The sequence below is a fragment of the Tachypleus tridentatus genome, unplaced genomic scaffold (assembly GCF_004210375.1).
Source record: "Tachypleus tridentatus isolate NWPU-2018 unplaced genomic scaffold, ASM421037v1 Hic_cluster_2, whole genome shotgun sequence".
Taxonomy (NCBI): domain Eukaryota; kingdom Metazoa; phylum Arthropoda; class Merostomata; order Xiphosura; family Limulidae; genus Tachypleus; species Tachypleus tridentatus.
Window position 1 is genome coordinate 18736488 of NW_027467782.1, and position 18289 is coordinate 18754776.

The 18289-nt window shown below is 34.6% G+C and overlaps 1 protein-coding gene and 1 long non-coding RNA gene across 2 annotated transcripts; one reads left to right on the plus strand and one right to left on the minus strand.

Moving 5' to 3' along the window:
- Window positions 1-11950: 11950 nt before the first annotated feature.
- On the plus strand, window positions 11951-13006 carry LOC143243331 (uncharacterized). Its single transcript, XR_013024258.1, has 2 exons — window positions 11951-12062; window positions 12665-13006. It is a non-coding gene; the product is annotated as an uncharacterized LOC143243331 (long non-coding RNA).
- Window positions 13007-14038: 1032 nt separating this feature from the next.
- LOC143242736 (uncharacterized) lies at window positions 14039-17908 on the minus strand. Its single transcript, XM_076486212.1, has 4 exons — window positions 17754-17908; window positions 16760-17001; window positions 16211-16409; window positions 14039-14871 (listed from the first exon to the last, which is right to left on the minus strand). Exons 1-4 carry the CDS (start codon window positions 17830-17832, stop codon window positions 14753-14755), a joined length of 639 nt encoding a protein of 212 aa, XP_076342327.1. The 5' UTR covers window positions 17833-17908; the 3' UTR covers window positions 14039-14752.
- Between the last annotated feature and the right edge of the window lie 381 nt (window positions 17909-18289).

Consider the following 18289-nt stretch of genomic DNA (forward strand, 5'->3'; position numbering starts at 1 on the left):
ATTAAAGGTTTTTGTTTACATTTTCTTCTATTTTAATTTTACAAAGATTTAATTATGGTTGGCGATAAAAGTAGTTTTTCGCAAAGAAATCTAACTTTGTTTTCAAACTTCTTGATACGCCCCTTAAGATATCATTTTAGCTACTTCACTAGTAATAACACTATGTAACCAAATTTTTACTTTTTCTTGAGCAGAAAGTGTTATTTCCCGATTGCTTATGCCTAAAGTAAATGGAAAAGACCTATTTTTCTCTTCAAACTTTGCTTTTGTGACCTGGGTACTGTAATTTTCAAATTTACCCATTTTCCAGAACATTCCAGTTAGATTCAGTGCTGAGTAGCTGAAAGAGAAATTTCTCGGACTTACAAGAATTTTCAAGAACCTTTTAGAATTTTCTAGAACTTTCCATGCTAATATATATACAGGGGCTCACCACTTCAGTTTCGTTCTTGGTGCCTAAGTGAACACACAGATCTATCTGATTTTCTCAAAGATGGCATCAAGAAGCTGCAAGCATTCTCAAGGCACATTCTACTATGTATGTGGCCAACTTATCAAGACAAGAGCGAAAAAGTACTCCGTGACAGTATCGAGAAATGTTTCGGGATGCCTGTCGGGGAACAAGAAAGACCATGAGCATCTCATTTTACCTGCGAGCACTGCAAAAAACTCTAGAAGGTAAGATGGACAATTTTTGCTTGCTTGAATAGTAAAATTTTATATTATACAACTTTCAGACCTTTGAAAATTTATCTTTCGATGCACCTCAAAGAGTAATACAACAGCGTCAAGACCTTGCTAGAAGACTTGAAGTATGATGAGTATGGCTTGGAGGTTACCGGAGACTTCAAAATGGTGGCATTCCTGATGGGTCTTCAAGGAGGCTTTACCAAGTTTCCCTGTTATCTTTGCCTTTGGAACAGCAGGGACACTGGAGCGCACTACAACAGGAAGCACCTGCCACAACGGACCGAGTTCTCTGTGGGGAGGCACAATGTCAAGTGTGAGCCACTGGTGGACCTCCAGAAGATGTTGTTCCCACCATTGCACATAAAATCGAGTCTTATGAAAAAATTTGTCACAGCTCTTGATAAGGAGTCTGCCTTCAAGTACCTTTGAGACTTCTTCCCTAAGCTCTATGAGCACAGAATTCTCCAAAAAGCTCAATAGGAGGGAAAAAAAGTTTGGGCAGCTTTGTCGCAGTGGTTCGGGGCTTCTTGGGCAATTACAAGGCCGGAAATTATTTGAAACTGGTTGAGGCTCTGGTGAAGAACTACGGCAAAATGGGTTGCATGATGTCCCTGAAAGTCCATATCCTTGACGCTCATCTCGATAAATTCAAAGAGAACATGGGAGTATACTCAGAGGAGCAAGGCGAGCGCTTCCACCAAGATATACTGGACTTTGAACGCCGCCACGAAAGAACGTTTAACGAAAACATGATAGGAGACTATATTTTGGGGATGATACGTGAAAGTCATTTATATTAAAGTAGCAAATCTCAAAAAAACTATTCACTTCTAAACGTTTTTGCTCATTTTTGTATAACTTTAGTATAAATACATGTAAATCTCGATTAATATGTGTTGCTTTATTCAGACCTTATGTAAACGAGAATGTGCAAATTTGCCCGTTTTTACATAGGAAATAGGTTAATTTCTAAATTTCATTATCCAGGTCACCAAAGCAAAGTTTGAAGGGACTAATGGCCATTTTCTGTACTTTTACAACATAAGCAATTAAGAAATAACACATACTATCCAGGAACAAAATTTGTGTTACATACTGATTACAATCAGTTCTCATTTTAGTGTTTTGTGGCTTGTAATATAAAATATTTATTTGAATTAAAAGTTTGTTGAAAATCCACTCTTGGAATTTTTATTTTTTATTTTTAGGTTTACAAATTACAAACATTAACGACATAGAAATAATACTTAATTTTGTCCAAAAGTGCTTACAGGGTAATTTCCACTCAGAACAGATTCGTAATTAAATATTATTTCGTTTATAGTTTCCAAGGTAATGCATGGGACTGTGTTTTCACACTCACCTCGAGCTGATTTTTAATTTACGTCGAGTATTAGTGATGCATCATACTCTTACTTAAACTCATATTCTACCACAAATATCAGTTTTTCTATATTTTGCAATTGTGACCATTAATTCATATGTATCGTTTGTTTATACTTTGTAGTTTAATACCCACATAACACAGATGTAGGCTTGAAGACTAGCAGCTTCATACATTTTAGAAACAATCACTAAATAAGTCTAAATATTTGCTGTACATGATACGATGTCACTGATATATCACGTCAAATATAAGAAACTTGTCCCAAGGGATTTCCGGTAATACCAGAAAATAAACGCTTATTTATAAATCTTCAATTCACGTAGTGATTTAATTAGAAGTACTGTTTTATCTGTCCAAACAATTCTACATGAAAGAGCCCTAATGGAATTATGCCACGAGCTTGATTTACGTTTTGAACACGAAAATCGTTTTCTTGAAAAGAATACTAGAAAAAAATATATTTGAGTGATACAATGTATTCTAAAAGGTGTTCTCTTAAACTCAGTTGTAGTTTTTCCTGAAATTCGTAACATTCTGCACAATCAATAAAAATGTTTTCAACACGATATAATAAAAATCATCCAATAATGACACTGAAATTATAGAAAAATTATGTGAAAACTCTTAGGCTATCTTCTGCTTTGAGTATTCATGTTCCCCATCAACACGCTCATACTAATACATGTATTGCCTTCTGGTACCAGTTTATGAAACCACGACTCACGTGACCTCCTAGCCTTCATATCAAAGGCTACATGACCACATTACTTAGTTTGTAACCAGTTTCGATAGGAACAAAATATCTTATTAGCACGAAACATCATTGCACAAAATTTCATCTCTCTATGTTTATATGTACATATATTTGAACATTACATAAAGTTACACAAAGGAGGTTTATATATCTACTTAACTTTGAAAAAATATGGACAGGAAATGTAAAACTAAATTGCAACGTAGCAAATCTGTAGCAAGCGATGACAGAAATAAACTGATTTTTTCATCTTAAATAAATCAAACGTGACACAGTTTTTTACAGGTAATAAAAAAGAATTACTAATTATACTTCAATCTTCGAGATGACCTCATAACTTTTATTAGAGTTGTTTGTTAGTTCGTAATTAAACAAAAAAACTACAGAATGGGATATCTGTGCTCAGCCTACCAACTTGATTTTTAAGCGTTATAAATCAGAAAACACACTAATGAGTTGCTTGGTGGCTTATTGGAGTTGGAGAAACAGTGAAAGGAAATCAAGAAAAAATACAAAAAACTGTAGAACGAGATATAAAGTTAAAAGATTATAAAAAAGAAAGAAAAAAGATAGTAAATTATATTAATGAGCAAGAAAATTCAAATACCAGGAAGAAAAGAATCTTTAAAAAATGTAATAGGTATTACAAGTGTACGTGTAATCATTCTTCGCCAGTTTCCGGGAGGCGAACACGACAAAAATATTAATTCATTGTCTTATTGTTTGCAATAATTGTAAAAATATTAACCACCGAAGATAAGTTAACTACAAATATATATATATAATACGCTATGCTATAGATACAAAGTTTCACGCAATGGATTTCTGGTATCTGTAACGGAACAGTAAATTCATAAACGAAAACGTTCCAAATATTTGTTCCGGTGTATAATGTGGGACGGCGATTTAGGCAAAGACACTAACGTTATTCAAACACCTAAATTATTTTAAGTTACTTTATTGGTGATTGAAAGGAATTAACCCCCTCCGCCATTAATATCGTACATTTATTTTAGAGCCTACGCTTGTTTCTATATAGTTTTATTTTTTGGATGTAACGTATATTGTTAAATATGTACTGCTCAAGTTATACCTGTTCTTGAAACTAGCGAATTCTCTAAAGTTGAAAGCAACAATATTTGTTTGAAGAAAGCACGCGTGAGCAATGTCAAAATTTCTACAAACGCGTGTGATTCTTATAAAAAGCCGAGAGACGAAAAACAGAATATTGTCGGAGATATACAGTCAGTATTGTATAGGCCTAAGAAGCTATAACGTTTTTCTTGATGACGAGAAACCCACTTGAAATAAAAATCTATCTCAAAACGGCTGGTATTGGTATTAACAATTTTATTGATAAGCAGAGAACAACTTCTATTAATCGGAAAACTACAGAATTGGACTAGGAACGTTAACTGATTTCGAGCGTACCAACCGTTCAACTTTAGACGTTATTATTTCTACAGGGACATTAAATATCTTCGCCGAAAGAAATGAATTAGTAAGTGTATGAGACCAGTTAAGAAATACGGCGTTAGCTCAAGCGAGGTGAAACAGTATCAACCCTGAATAAATTTTATCGACGATCCAAGTCCGCGCCGAAAAAGTTTATTCAGGGTTGATACTGTTTCACCTCGCTTGAGCTAACGCCGTATTTCTTAACTGGTCTCATACACTTACTAATTCATTTCTTTCGGCGAAGATATTTAATGTCCCTGTAGAAATAATAACGTCTAAAGTTGAACGGTTGGTACGCTCGAAATCAGTTAACGTTCCTAGTCCAATTCTGTAGTTTTCCGATTAAACTGGATATACGACTCAGTATTGTCTGTAAGTTTCTAATACTGTCGTTTATAAATCATCATTTGTAATAACTGTTAGTAATAACCATAATTATAAATTGTATAATTTTGGTGTTTGTATATTAAAATATGTTTACATAAAGAAAAGACAAATGGAAATTGTGTGTATAAATCTTGTTGGCAAATAACAAAGTTAATACATATTAACTACTAATTACAAATCGAACTTCCTGTTATTTGAGACAGTAATATGAAACGTACATAATAATAAATCGGAGAGGTTGGTTGGTTAGTTGATCTGGCGTTTTAAGGCGCAAAGCAACTAGGCTATCTGCGACAAACAACCTGTAAAAAAACTGAAAATAAAATTGTTAAAATTCGTAAAACGGAATCATGTTAAACAAAACAGTCTAATTTTTGAATTAAAAACTTAAATAGTATTATATCCAATTTTTAAATCTAGTTTACAGCAGTAAGAGAGAAAATAAAGAATATAAGTTTTAAAAGACTGTAGCATCCTCCCCAGTGGCTCAGCTGTATATCTGCGGACTTACAACGCTAAAAACCGGGTTTCGGTACCCGTGGTGGGCAGAGTACAGATAGTCCATTGTGTAGCTTTGTGCTTAATTCCAAACAATAACTCTGTAGCATAAGTTTAATTATTATAACTCGCTAGGATGACTAACGGATAGGTCCTGGTTTCGAGTTATTTGGCGTCACAGCCATTTTCTAATTTTGTATCGAACTAGTTTTACTTTAATTCGTAAAAAGACATCATGTTAAAACAAAACAGTCTAATTTTTGAACACTTAAATAGAGTTAAAAGGCCAATGACCTTAAAAAACTAAAAACATTTGTAAGATGGATATTGTCATCATTGCCAATAACACTTTTCAGTATCAGGGATAAACCTTGGGACAAAATGTCTTAAAATAGTGCCATCGTTGACAAATCGGAGAGTCGTACGAAATAAAATTGTAGTACCTAAGTGTGCAAACTCTTTTTTATTATTATTTACAAACCTCTTGAAGAGGCCTCATAATCACATATATTACATACAAAACAAATAAAAAAATCAAATACACAGTTATATACAATTGAATGCACCTAATACTATCTGTAATTGCTCATATTAAAGGACGAACAAGTTTAGAATAAAATTGAAAGAAAGAATTGACATTATTACGAATAACATACCTGGAATAATCAAAACTTATTTTCTTTTTTAACTGACCATTATAAAATGACAACAAATTTAAATGGATATTTTTGGCTAAAAAATTTTCCTAACAGTCATAATACAATATTTGACTAATGTAATCAAAAACTTACACTGTAGGCTGTCTTTTCTTAATCCTTCTAGGAAGCCCTGTACAAGAATTCGTCGTTTCTGATTCATTGGTACTGATATTTGAATGATAAAAGAAATAGTGTCGAATATTAATGTCCATAAGGGTTGAACCATTGGATTCAGGCAATATAAATGTCTCACTGTTTCAGTTTCTTCACCACAAGGTGTACATAAGACAGAACCATGTTTTTGGCATTGTGTAATTCTTGTTGCTCTGTCTATGTTACCTTATGTGTTCATATATATATTATTGTTTCGTTTCAAAATGTTCCTTAGGGTTTGTCGTTAACTAATAAGGCTTGTTTCTGTCTTGAAAAAGAAAGGTTACTCGAGCGTTGCCATGACTTAAAAAAATAATAAAAAATGTAATTTTATATAAGAGGATTTACATATCAATGAAAAAATAATTTAAAAAATTAAGGTCATTTTAAAATTCTCACAAAATCTAAACTATTGGTTAATAAATACCGCTTGTTCAACAACCATCGCACGTGCAATAACTGATAGTCCATCAATAATTGTTAAGCGTTATTGTATCATAGCAACGTAACGGAAATTCGAAAAAAACAACACAATAATTTGAATAGTGAGAAAAGTTTACACCTCAAAAGTGTAAACACAAGAAATTATCGATATTAAATTAAGTGGAAGTAAACACGAAACAAACAAATCAATCCTATCAATGCTTCTTAATAAGGAAGGTAAAAACAAAACGATTTGTTTTTTACAAAATTCTCTAGAAGGAATTAGCCGGTAAAAATATAACTTTGATTTTAAAAGTAAGCAATTGCTGACTTGGGTTCAAGTTAAAAGGACTAAAACAACTAAATTAATGTAATATAACCTTCTCATCGTAATCTTCCCATAATGTCGACAAGCGTTTACAGTTTTTTCCATTAAATACAAAATAATTATTATTTAAAGAATACACAAGTATATATATATAAGACCATGCAACGTTTCGACTTTATACTTAGGTTGTCATGATCCTTTCAGTTTTATCTTTCGTGAAATTGGAAGAAAAATCTGTAACATATCTGAACGTTGTTCTTTTGACATCATGATATTATTATTATTACGTTTGCTCAAAGTCATAATTACTTTGAGTCGAAAGGTACAAGCAGTTCAGGTAGGGGCGTAGCCAAGGAGGGGTGTTAACACCCCCCATGGACCCAAACGTTTTAGACAAGTTCAGTTGCCACCTGTGAAGTTTCATAAAGATCCGTGATTGCATGGCAGATAATTTCACACACGACAAAAAATCAAATGCAAATTTCTGATTTAACACTTTTTTAATACAGCAAGTTTTGTCAGAACTAGAGAAATACAATCGAATATCTATAAAAGGCTCAAACGCCTGTTCGTTCTTGCCAGCACATCTACAACACAGTTTGGTTCAACTTTAATATCACGGTGAATATATAATGAGGCCAGGCCATTCAATCGATCTTCAGTGGTGGAATTTCTCAAATACGTTTTGAGTCTTCTGAGAATTGAAAACGAACGTTCCACTGAGCTCGTTGACACAGGCAGCGTGACGAATACTTTCAACAGTCTAGAAATGACTGGGAACATTTCTGCATTGCACATTGCATATGCATCTATGACATTTTTTGGTCTGTTGTTTGCAAGAGATTTGTACCAAACCCTACGTTCACCTACTGTAGCTAATGAAGTGCTGTCAATGTCAGCCCTGTATATATTGACCAATTCTTTACTTTGATTACATTGTTGTGATGTAGGTTCTGACCGTTCTGTGGTAGATCCTGATAGTTTTGTGACTGAACAAACGGTCAAATATTTGTGAAAGAAAGTGATCAACAAATGGTACAAATACAACAATACGAAAGTACTCCTCAGGGCTAGTGGATTGTGGGTTAGCACGGTACATCTGTCTTTTATCCTGCCTTGGCATTATGATGTCAATTTGAAGCTCACTACACAGAGTTTGAGCCTCACAGAAACTGTTGTTAAATTCATTCACAGTATTATTTCTAAGTGAACGGATTAACTCTTCCACTATTTCTGCGTGATGCATTGCAGCACCTAAATCAATGTTCTGTTGCTGCAGTAAGTTACACAGAGGTAAACTAAAGGAAAACAATTTAGCAATGGTAAGTAGAGTGATGATGAATTCTGGATGTGTTATGGAACACAACAATTGATTGGCTTGCGTGGCAGAATCTCTGTCTTGCCAACCTGATATGGTCTCAAGGGCATTTGCAACTGCATGAATTAATTCTAGAAAGACAATGACTGAGTCATGTCTCTCAACTCACCGGGTGGGGCAGAGACCTATCAAACGTTTTTTTTTTTTCTATTCAGGTGCTTTATTCTCCACCGAAAGAGCCAAAACGTGTTTTTGTTTGGGTGTATTGAGAAAGTTTTCAATGCTAGAAATTCCTCACATGCAATTTCGCACAGGAACCTCTTTACAAGCATCAGAAATTGCCAAGTTTAGGGAATGAACACTGCAGTGTACATTGGGTGCAAGTGGGAATTTATCAGTTATGTGTCTTTGGACACTATTAAATTTACCACTCATAGAGGCATTACCGTCGTACCCTTGTCCTCGCAGGTAAGCCATGTCAATACCATATTTTGTCAGATTGGTTATGATAACATCACACAAGTTTCTGCCTGTCACATCATAAACAGGTATAAATTGCAAAAACTCTTCTCTCATTGCAACAGAGTTGTCATTGGCATGCAAATATCTAACACACAGCGAAAACTGTTCAATGCCTGAAATATCTGTTGTTTCATCAGCTAATATTGAGAAACATTTTGCAGCATTAACCCTGTTGACCGAAGCATGAATAACATGAGTATTATAGGCATTGATGATTTCATTTTAAATTTGAGGACTCAGATATATAGCATTCCTCTTTGTACTCTTAAGGCTTGCTGAAAGCTTGACATCACCATTTGCCATGTAGCGCAAAACTGCCTGGAAAGTCCCATCATTATTGATGGACTACTAATCAGTTTCACCAACAAACATTGATCCAGCATCATATTTTCCCCTCAAAGCTGAACCCTGTCTACCACACAGCAATACAGTATCAATAATAGGCATTAAATATTGCCGGTTCTGTTCAATTTCCTGCTTGTAATTAGCATCAAGCTGCAAGTGCACAGATGAACTTGTGTTTACAACCTGTAAAAAATGTTAGCTTTTTCTTTGCTGTCTTGGTGGTACTGTTTCAATTCATGTGCCTTGAAGTCTTCAACAGCCTTCTTCCAGTTTGTGTATGGAAATTTCACTAGTTGTCCCAATTTCTGGCTTCCAACACCAGCACCATCAGAAGCAAAAAGAAAGCAGTACTTGCAGAAAACACCCTTTGCATGTTGACTGTAGAGTAGCCATCTCCACTGTGAAAGCCAACGATGCTGAAAACGCAGCTTTCTTGGACCACACTGGGGAAAAACATAATCACTCCCTGGCTTCCAGGCATTCTCAAGGAGGCATTTTTGGTTTCAGCGTTTATCTAAAAGAAACAGAAAGACATAGTTCAAATTAAGTTATTTTGCAAATAAGAAAGTTTGTTATGAGAGTACAATAACCTCGAAGAGAAAGGCTTAGAGATGTACTTCACAGAGCAGGCCTAGCATTCTGTGGCTGTAGGCCTACAATCACTAGCAGCAATGAATATTCAGTCTCAAACTCATCAGAGTGTTTGCATGGTTTGTAATACAAAATTAATTTAATGAAGAGTCGACTTACCTGTTTACCAATGCTGACATCATCAGAAATATAATTTCCAATGTCCCAGACTGGACCTCAGGTGGTAGAGGCAGCACTGGTAAAAGGCCACGATGATGACTCTGACAATTCAGTTGACAATTCTGATTCAACCTAATTGGCTGCAGCAGATTGATCAGGTTCAGCTTCATGAATGGGTTTAAAGAACCTATGCAGTGTCTTTTGCTTTTTCTGGCTTGACATAGTGAATGACTGTTTATCGCAACTTCTGCTTGTCAACGTCACATTCACAGCACCATTGGCGTTATCTATATTGAATGATTCACTGTAGATGACGCCAATGGTACTAGGTTAGTGCTATGGTGCTGCCAGCCTGCCACGGTGCCACCCACTATTTATTTGTGAAGTTAATTCTTGAAATACAGGGAATCTGAACATACACTGTCCATGATATTTGAATACATATTATAGACACTATACATATATTTTGCACTCTCCTGTGTGATTCTATATTTTATATATTGATGACAGGACTGTAAGCCTACTTTGCTGGGCATGATAGCTTTAAGTTATATATTATATATATAGGCCTATATATTTATTTATGATTAAAAAAACATATGACAAACACTTCAGTGTGCCATTCTGAAATTTGCCAAAAAGGTTGTCTCAGAATGCATAATTCAGACTTTTATGTTTTTATTTAAAAATTTCCTAGGGGTGGCATGCCCCCGGACCCGCCTAGCATGGTTTCGCGCCTGCGGTGCTTGCATGAAGCACTCAAACTAAGTTTCCCCCCCAATGGCCATTTCTGGCTACGCCCCTGAGTGTAGGCAATAATTTAAATATAGTTATTGACATATGCGTATCACACCTGTTTTTGTAAAGTTTTTCGTGTACACTAATATGCACCACAATATTCCTTTAACAATAATATTAGCATGATATCCACAGAAGAAGTTAAATTTCAAAACTATTCCAAATACGAATCATGAAATTATCAAGTTACCAGAGAAATCAACATTTATTAATTTAATTATTGTGATGGTACCTCATAATTTTTATATATATATAAAAGCAAATCTCACAAATGTTTTCCTAACTTACATAGGATTATAGTACAACAAAAAACAGTGGGCATGAGAGTTTCCGCTTCTTAATATTATGGACAAAAGACATTAGATGTATAGAAACTGTTTATGTATATCTAAAGAGACGAAGAGGAGTCACTGAGCGTTAATTTCCTCCTCCCATGGCCAAGCACGTAAGGCGTGCGACTCGTAATCCGAGGGTCGCGGGTTCGCGCGCGCTAAACATGCTCGCCCTCCCAGCCGTGGGGGTGTATAATGTAACGGTCAATCCCACTATTCGTTGGTAAAATAGTAGCCCAAGAGTTGGCGGTGGGTGGTGATGACTAGCTGCCTTCCCTCTCGTCTTACACTGCTAAATTAGGGACGGCTAGCACAGATAGCCCTCGAGTAGCTTTGTGCGAAATTCCAAAACAAACAAAAAAATTTCCTCCTCCCCCTATCGTTAAAGTTGTAGATAATCTTTGGATTGTGATGAGGAAAATTAACCACTTAAATTATTTAAATATTTCTACAAGATTTTACTGTATCTATTCAATGTACTTGTGTGGTTTATTGAATTCTATAAAAACTATTAAATATAATAGTTATGTTGTAAATAATTACTTTCTGTAAGATAGTTAACTTGAACAAACCTTCTACCTTAATTGTATACCAACGTATATATGTGATATTAACATAGATTCTTAACTAGGAAATTTTCAAAACATTTCACTGTAATTATTTTAAGAAACAATTAAATATGCTTGTCTTTGTTGTAGATTTTAAATACTGATTTTATTTATTCCTAAATCGTTTTAAAACGTACTGATTATTGTATATTTTTAAAACTACAAATTTTGTTGTTGTTTTGATTTGAAAAACGAAGTACACAGTTTGCCTCTGAACTGTGCTATTGGAGACATACAGGGTTTTAAGAAAGGAAAGGCCTTGATGGCGAAATGAAACTTCGTTTGTTCGAAAGTGAAATAACTTATCTAACCATACATTATCTTGTTCCATAAAATAATATCTATTCTCTTATCATAATTCAGCCTCGTAATTCAAATAACATACAAAATGATAAATCATTCTTTTCAAAATTAAAAAAGTTCTATAGTTAATACAGAAATTGTTCACAAACATCTTTTCTTCTAATATCGTATCATCAGTTGAGCTTGTACTTCTCAGTTTATACCTAAAATCATATCCTTACTGAAATAAATCCCTCTATGACTTAAACAGTTAGAAAGAATTGAAAACTTACATGACGCGTTTTCATCAGTAAACTATGGCATTGGGAAGGTAAGTAGTGGCAATGGTATACATCACGGCAACCGAGATTGTGAAACAGCAATTGGCTAAAATCAATAAAAACGCGTTTTTACTCAAGTTAGAAGAGCAAATTGTTTCAATTTTATTTCAAACTATTGTGCTTTTCCAGCTTTGTGGCTAAGGGTGCCATATAACACTCATATAAATAAATATATTCACAATCATTAGTAGTTGCGTTAGAACTGCAACTTAAAACTAAAATAAAAATTCGTGACTTTAATTTATATGTACAAAATGGAATAAATTATAAAGATGTTGATAGATATTAAACTGAAGTTTGTAATGTTTGTAAATACAAATGAAAGTTTGTTGAGTTTTTTACATAAATTTATTTTATTTGGTATTTTTATTCATTCATTTCACTCTTTATTTTAAAGGTATTGAAACACTTAATTCAATTAATTATATAGTTTTTTAACTATAGCACTAAGATTTAATCTTTTAGTCTGATGATTGTTTACTGAGAAAGTTTAAGTATTTTCGTGAAAGTTAAAGTGAACTTCTATACATTTACTTTGTATTTATTAACGTTAATAACATTACTGTAGTGAAGCCCCTGTTGTATTTTACAGGCAATGTCTTTATTATATAAAATGGTTACCACCTCGTGTTATAATAATGACTTAGCTGTTGAACTCAAAACCATCACAGAAACACAACAAGAAAATACATGTAAGAAGAAACAGTTTGAAGGTCAACTACAAGAGGTGGGAATGAAGTTAGCAGATCTGGAGAGAAAGAAGGCTGATGCTACAGAAGTACACAAAAGTTAGGAGTTAGTACTATGTCACTACAGAAAGCCCTTCTGGTATTTAGAAATGTTGTCATGTGGTGAACCAAGTAAATAAATAACTTTATTAGTTTCTTATGTAGTTAATTTTTGTCTTATATGAATAAATGTTATAAATTTTTAACTGCCACAGAAATTAATTTTTGCTAAATAAGGAGATGGAAACTTTCTTGAAATTTCAATAAGTAATGTTTCACAGGTGGTTAAACACAAAATACACATGCACTGTTATTCTGTAAAAGATAACATGCAATAAATTAATCAAGCAACAAATAATGTTGAACATTAATAATTTTTATAATGCTCCTCTATAGATTTACCATGAGCAAAACTGAATTATTATTTTTAATCAGTTTTAGGGTAAATCATTGTGTAGTTTTCACATCACTGAGAGTTTTTGTAGATTTACAAGTACTAGGGGAAACCGATGGGATCACAAGGTATGTTTTTATCAAGGATAGGAAAGTTATAGTTGTAGACAACTCTCTAGTTAGAAAAAGTAGCATGTGGAGTGAATAGGAGCAAAAAAAACCAAACACTTATGCTATCCAGGAGCAGGAGGTACAGGATATCGCTGATACAGCCAGATAGTTAAGGATTCTAGTAGCAGCACAGTTTTAGTGCTAATGTTGAGGATAGTGATGTAAGGAAAGATGGATCTAAAGAGCTTATACTAAAGAGTATAATTTAAAAAAAGCTGTCAGCTTGATATTGTCAAGAATAAATTCTGTGGATAAGGTACTAAATAGACCACTATGCTTGAATGCCAGGCTTTGATCAATATGTAGGGATGAAAAAATAGGTTGGCTAAATTTGTAGGGTAGTTTTAATAGGAAGGTTAATCTTTTTGGAATGTATGGTTTACACATAAAAAAAGCAGGAATTAGCATGTTATCAAAGGCTCTTAACTCAGCTCTTGTGGTAAATTTAAACTAGGGTTAAACAGAGGTGTGGGCTATGATATTAGTAACACTAGAAATATAATTGATAGGAAAACACGTACAACAGGCATAATATATTTAACTAATTGTTGCTATTGCAACAATATTAGAAATAAATCAGTTCATAGCAGTCCCAGCCAGCAAAAAGCGTTGATTTGACGTTGAAACAACGTTGGCAAATAACGTTGCAAAGACGTTGATCATCAACGTTGAATAAACATTGATGTGCACATTGAGTCCACGTTGAAAAAACGTTGAGCAACGTGGAAGCAACGTTGTTCCCAATATTTGAGGTACAGTAGACATGACGTTGAAAAAACGTTGACCAACGTGGAAGCAACGTTGCTCAGAACATTTTGGGTACAATAGGCATGACGTTGAAAAAACGTTGATCAACGTGGAAGAAAGGTTGATTGCAATGGTGTAGTTAGGTAGGTATGACGTTGAGAATACGTTGGCTAAACGTTGATATTTGGTCATTTACGACGTTGAGAATACGTTGGCTAAACGTTGATATTTGGTCATTTACAAGACCTTATACAACTTTGCTTGCTTGTTTGTGAATATTTTATTGGATAATGAACACCAATGGGTATTGGACGCAAGCTGAGAAGCTTATTAATGTCTGCTCCCATACTAATACAAGAATCAACAAACATTACTAAGCTAAAACATGCACTGGTTGCAACAGATTAAATAAGTTATAGATAGTGGTTAAGAGTATCAAGAATCAGTCAGATACATAGTATTACAACTTTGCTAATTCCAGTAACATCAGGGTTCTAAAAGTTTGATGTGTGAAAGGAGATTTGTAACTTTTTTTGTGGAAAGACTTGGCCAAACAAGCTCACTGAGCAAATTTCACTGAGTTGGGGAGGAAAGGTCAGCTCACTTAGTCTTTATCTTGAAGGGTAACAATGACACAACGTTTAAGCAGTAGTGAAATTTATTACTGATAAACAGGCAGCATATTTGAACCAGCTCTGTGCAGTCTTCTTGATGACATCATCTGATGCCATCTCAGCCACAGGATTATCCCTGACAGCTCCTGCAAAGAAAAGTCCCATTATTTACACTTATTTATCTAAATATTGACTTTGAAACTATTATTTTAATTAAAGTAGGTCGAATAAAGCAGATTCTCACCCATTATTTTTGGATTACTGTTTTGTCAGTTGAAGCATACGGATAAAATGCACTGCAGGCCAGTGCAACGCCCCTCAGCCCTCGTGCCCCAGTAAAGGAAAGCCTCAAAATCTCAAAGCACCTCAAGGTTACTCATCATAAAGCTAATCCAAGATCTTGATAAAGTACACAACTGTTACAAATTCTACACCTCCAACTCTTATCCTCCACAACTGATCCATGTCCCAAGCCTACCACTGAAAACAATTAAGAATGGTAACTGATGAACTGATATAAAGATCAGTCCCATTTCTAACCTTCCATAACTTATCCATGTCACCAATGAAAATAATTCTAATTGCTTTGTGACCTTGAAAAGTAGATCAGGGTGGATCATCATCAACCTTGCTTAGATCTTGAAGAGACATACAAATGAAAAATATCCCCTCCCCTGCATAAAGCTGTAACAATATATCCCATATCACATATGCCACAAGCTTACCTTTAAACATTTCAGTTAAATTAATCTATGACCTTGAAAAGTAGGTCAGTATCACTCATCATTAAAGTTGGCCAAGATCTTGATGAGATAGTTGATTGTTTTTAATTTCCAATCCTAAGATCTGGATGAGAAGCATTATTAATGTTAATTTGACTGTCCTAGCTCGAAATTTTTGCAACTTATCCTTGTCACAAGCCAAAATTCAACAAGTTCAGGAACATCACCCTGTACAAGGCTTGAAAATAATTAATCACAATTGATTAGCTGTACATGTATTTACCACATGGTTTGATCAGCATGCACACTGAAAAAAAATAAGATTACAGCAGGTGCATTTTGCATCACAAACTTCGATGCAATACTGCTTTTTCCAGCCTTGCTGTAACCTCGAAAAGTAAGTGAAGGACATGCAGGATCACACTCATTTGAGAATTTGGCCAGATACATAATTGATATAAATTTGACTTTCCTATCTCTAAACCTTTGCAACTTATTCATGTCACAACCCCAGCTTTGAAAAATCCAGAAAAAAAAAACATTCTGTGACATTGGAATTTAGTCAAGGTCACTCAGCATAACACTCACCCAATGCCCAATGTTATCTGATATCATTAAAAATTTTCAACCTACTGTCTATGCAAGGAGACAATAGCTGAAGATTTCAAATTTCCATCTAAGTGTCTGACAGAGGAACTTAATTTGCTCTGAATATCTAGCAAATGAAGGAAGACTGACAAATATGTCAGTTAATGACACTTACTGTTAATGACTTGTAACAAATTTGTTGTAGATATGGCCTTCTTTGGTATGGTAACTAAGGTCCCATCATCTTGTCTTTTTTTCCTTTCATGTCCCATCCAGTTGAACTGGCTGGCAAGGCTGTTGGTCATTAGACCTGTTAGTACAATTCTTGTGACAGCATCCACACTGTCACCACCCCTCATACTTAGCTTCCTCACCTACAAAATTTCATGATATTTCCAGAATGAAAATTGCATCTATCATGTGTTAACTGATGCACATAATTTATATTGAAAATACATTTCCATAAACTGATTATTGCGTATGCTTTAATATTCATCATTCTTTTTCATTGAATTCAAAGGTAAGATCTCTGGAACACATTTATGGATAAAGTACCTGTAAAAACAGAATGAATGTTCATGCATAGAAACCATGACAGTTTAAACTCAGAAACATTCAGCATCCGTTGAGGAGGTCATCATACAATTCATTTGCCTTTGACATACATACACTACTGTAAATCCCTTTATTCTCCCTAAAATCTAGTTAATTCAGATTTACTTACGACAGCATCTGCATTATGCTGAATCATAACTTTGTCATTCAGGGTGTTGAACCCATCCATTGTACTAAGCGGCAGAGCTGGGAGACCCTGTGGCCACACAGACAGATTTATGGATGAGTTGGTGCTGGCAGGCCGACCTCTCAGCAAAGTCTGCAGAAGGCCTGTATTCATGTCCACTTTTTGTTGTAGCTCTGCTAGCACCTGAAGAATTTTTCTTTCTGTCTGTGTGATTCCTGCAGCACCTTTTATTTAAAATGGAAAATTCCATTTATTAATAATGTGTTTATATTGGCTGCAACTGTAAAACAATAAAAGTATGACTTCTATCATGAAAAATTTACAAATTACTTGCTTGATTCTGGTGATTGCTATATTGCTACAAACTAAATGAAGCTTAGTTTAAATTTCTGACATGAAAAATAAACACTTATTTAGAAGTTAGGCCAGACCAAGAAAAAAATGGTCCAAGTCACCAACCCAGTGCCCGAGTCTGTAAATCTAGGTTTTCTGGGGGCCTAGCCCAACCCAAAGCGATGGAAACTCAGCATTGTACAGGCATTCACATTTTTAATGTACACTGCCTATCATTTCTGGCATACATCATAATCATTTAACAAATCCACACAAACATTCATATTTACCATTGGTGGGAGTTGAAGCTACCTGAGGAGTGCTGGTCACCTTTCTTCTAGAACCTGCAGATACACATATACAGTATACAGAAGAGCAGGTTAATTAATCTGGGCCAAAATTTTAGATAGGTTATGGTATGCAACAGATTGTCCAGAGGGGAAACATACTGCTAAATGATTCATCTTGCTGCCTTTTCTACTTTACTACATTCCTTGGAATGAGTTTAATAAAATGTATCTCAAAGTACCAGAGAGATGTAACACCAAAAGTATGTGTTTAGATGCAGCATATCAATATATCTGTAATATAACAGCACTAACACTAACAATAATAATACAAAATAATGTATGTGTATACATACCAGAATATGGTGTACTGTGAATGGCAGGGTGTATTTCTCTTTGTGGTGAGGAGCTCCTACTTGTATCACTGTCATGCATCTCTACAAGTTAAATTATTGCCACTCTTTAATATCTTACATATAAGGTTAATCAGGTACATCTTATTTCCAGTTACATCTGCAGATTTCAGAACCTTTCAGATATACTTTGAAATGTTGGCAGCAAAACAAAACAAAAAAACCCACAGAAGGTAGGTGAATTTAAGAATATATATTTTCCCTGCTCTTCATTGTGGTCAAATAAAAAGCACATAAATACCAGTATTAAAACAGGTTAATTACAGTGGCAGATTGGGGTGGTGGTGGGTTGTGGTGCATTCTTGTGCCACCTTGCCCCCATGAAAATTGATGGCCTAAAGACTGGGTGCCTGTATGCTTAAAGTACTATTTTTATGTTTTCCAGTTTCTAACTTCACCTAACAAAGTAGTGCTTATGAGTGGAAAAATACTGGTTTGTGGTTCGGAGAAGGCTGGCACCCTCCTTAAGCAAACCCTGT

Excerpts from the sequence above, each read along its gene's own strand:
- LOC143242736 (XM_076486212.1), bottom strand. The coding sequence starts at position 17,832 with ATGCATGACAGTGATACAAGTAGGAGCTCCTCACCACAAAGAGAAATA. Across the intron at positions 17,002-17,753 it reads TCACAGTACACCATATTCTG|GTGCTGCAGGAATCACACAG; the intron begins GTATGTATACAC and ends TTTAAATAAAAG. Across the intron at positions 14,872-16,210 it reads TTTGTTACAAGTCATTAACA|GAGCTGTCAGGGATAATCCT; the intron begins GTAAGTGTCATT and ends TTTTCTTTGCAG.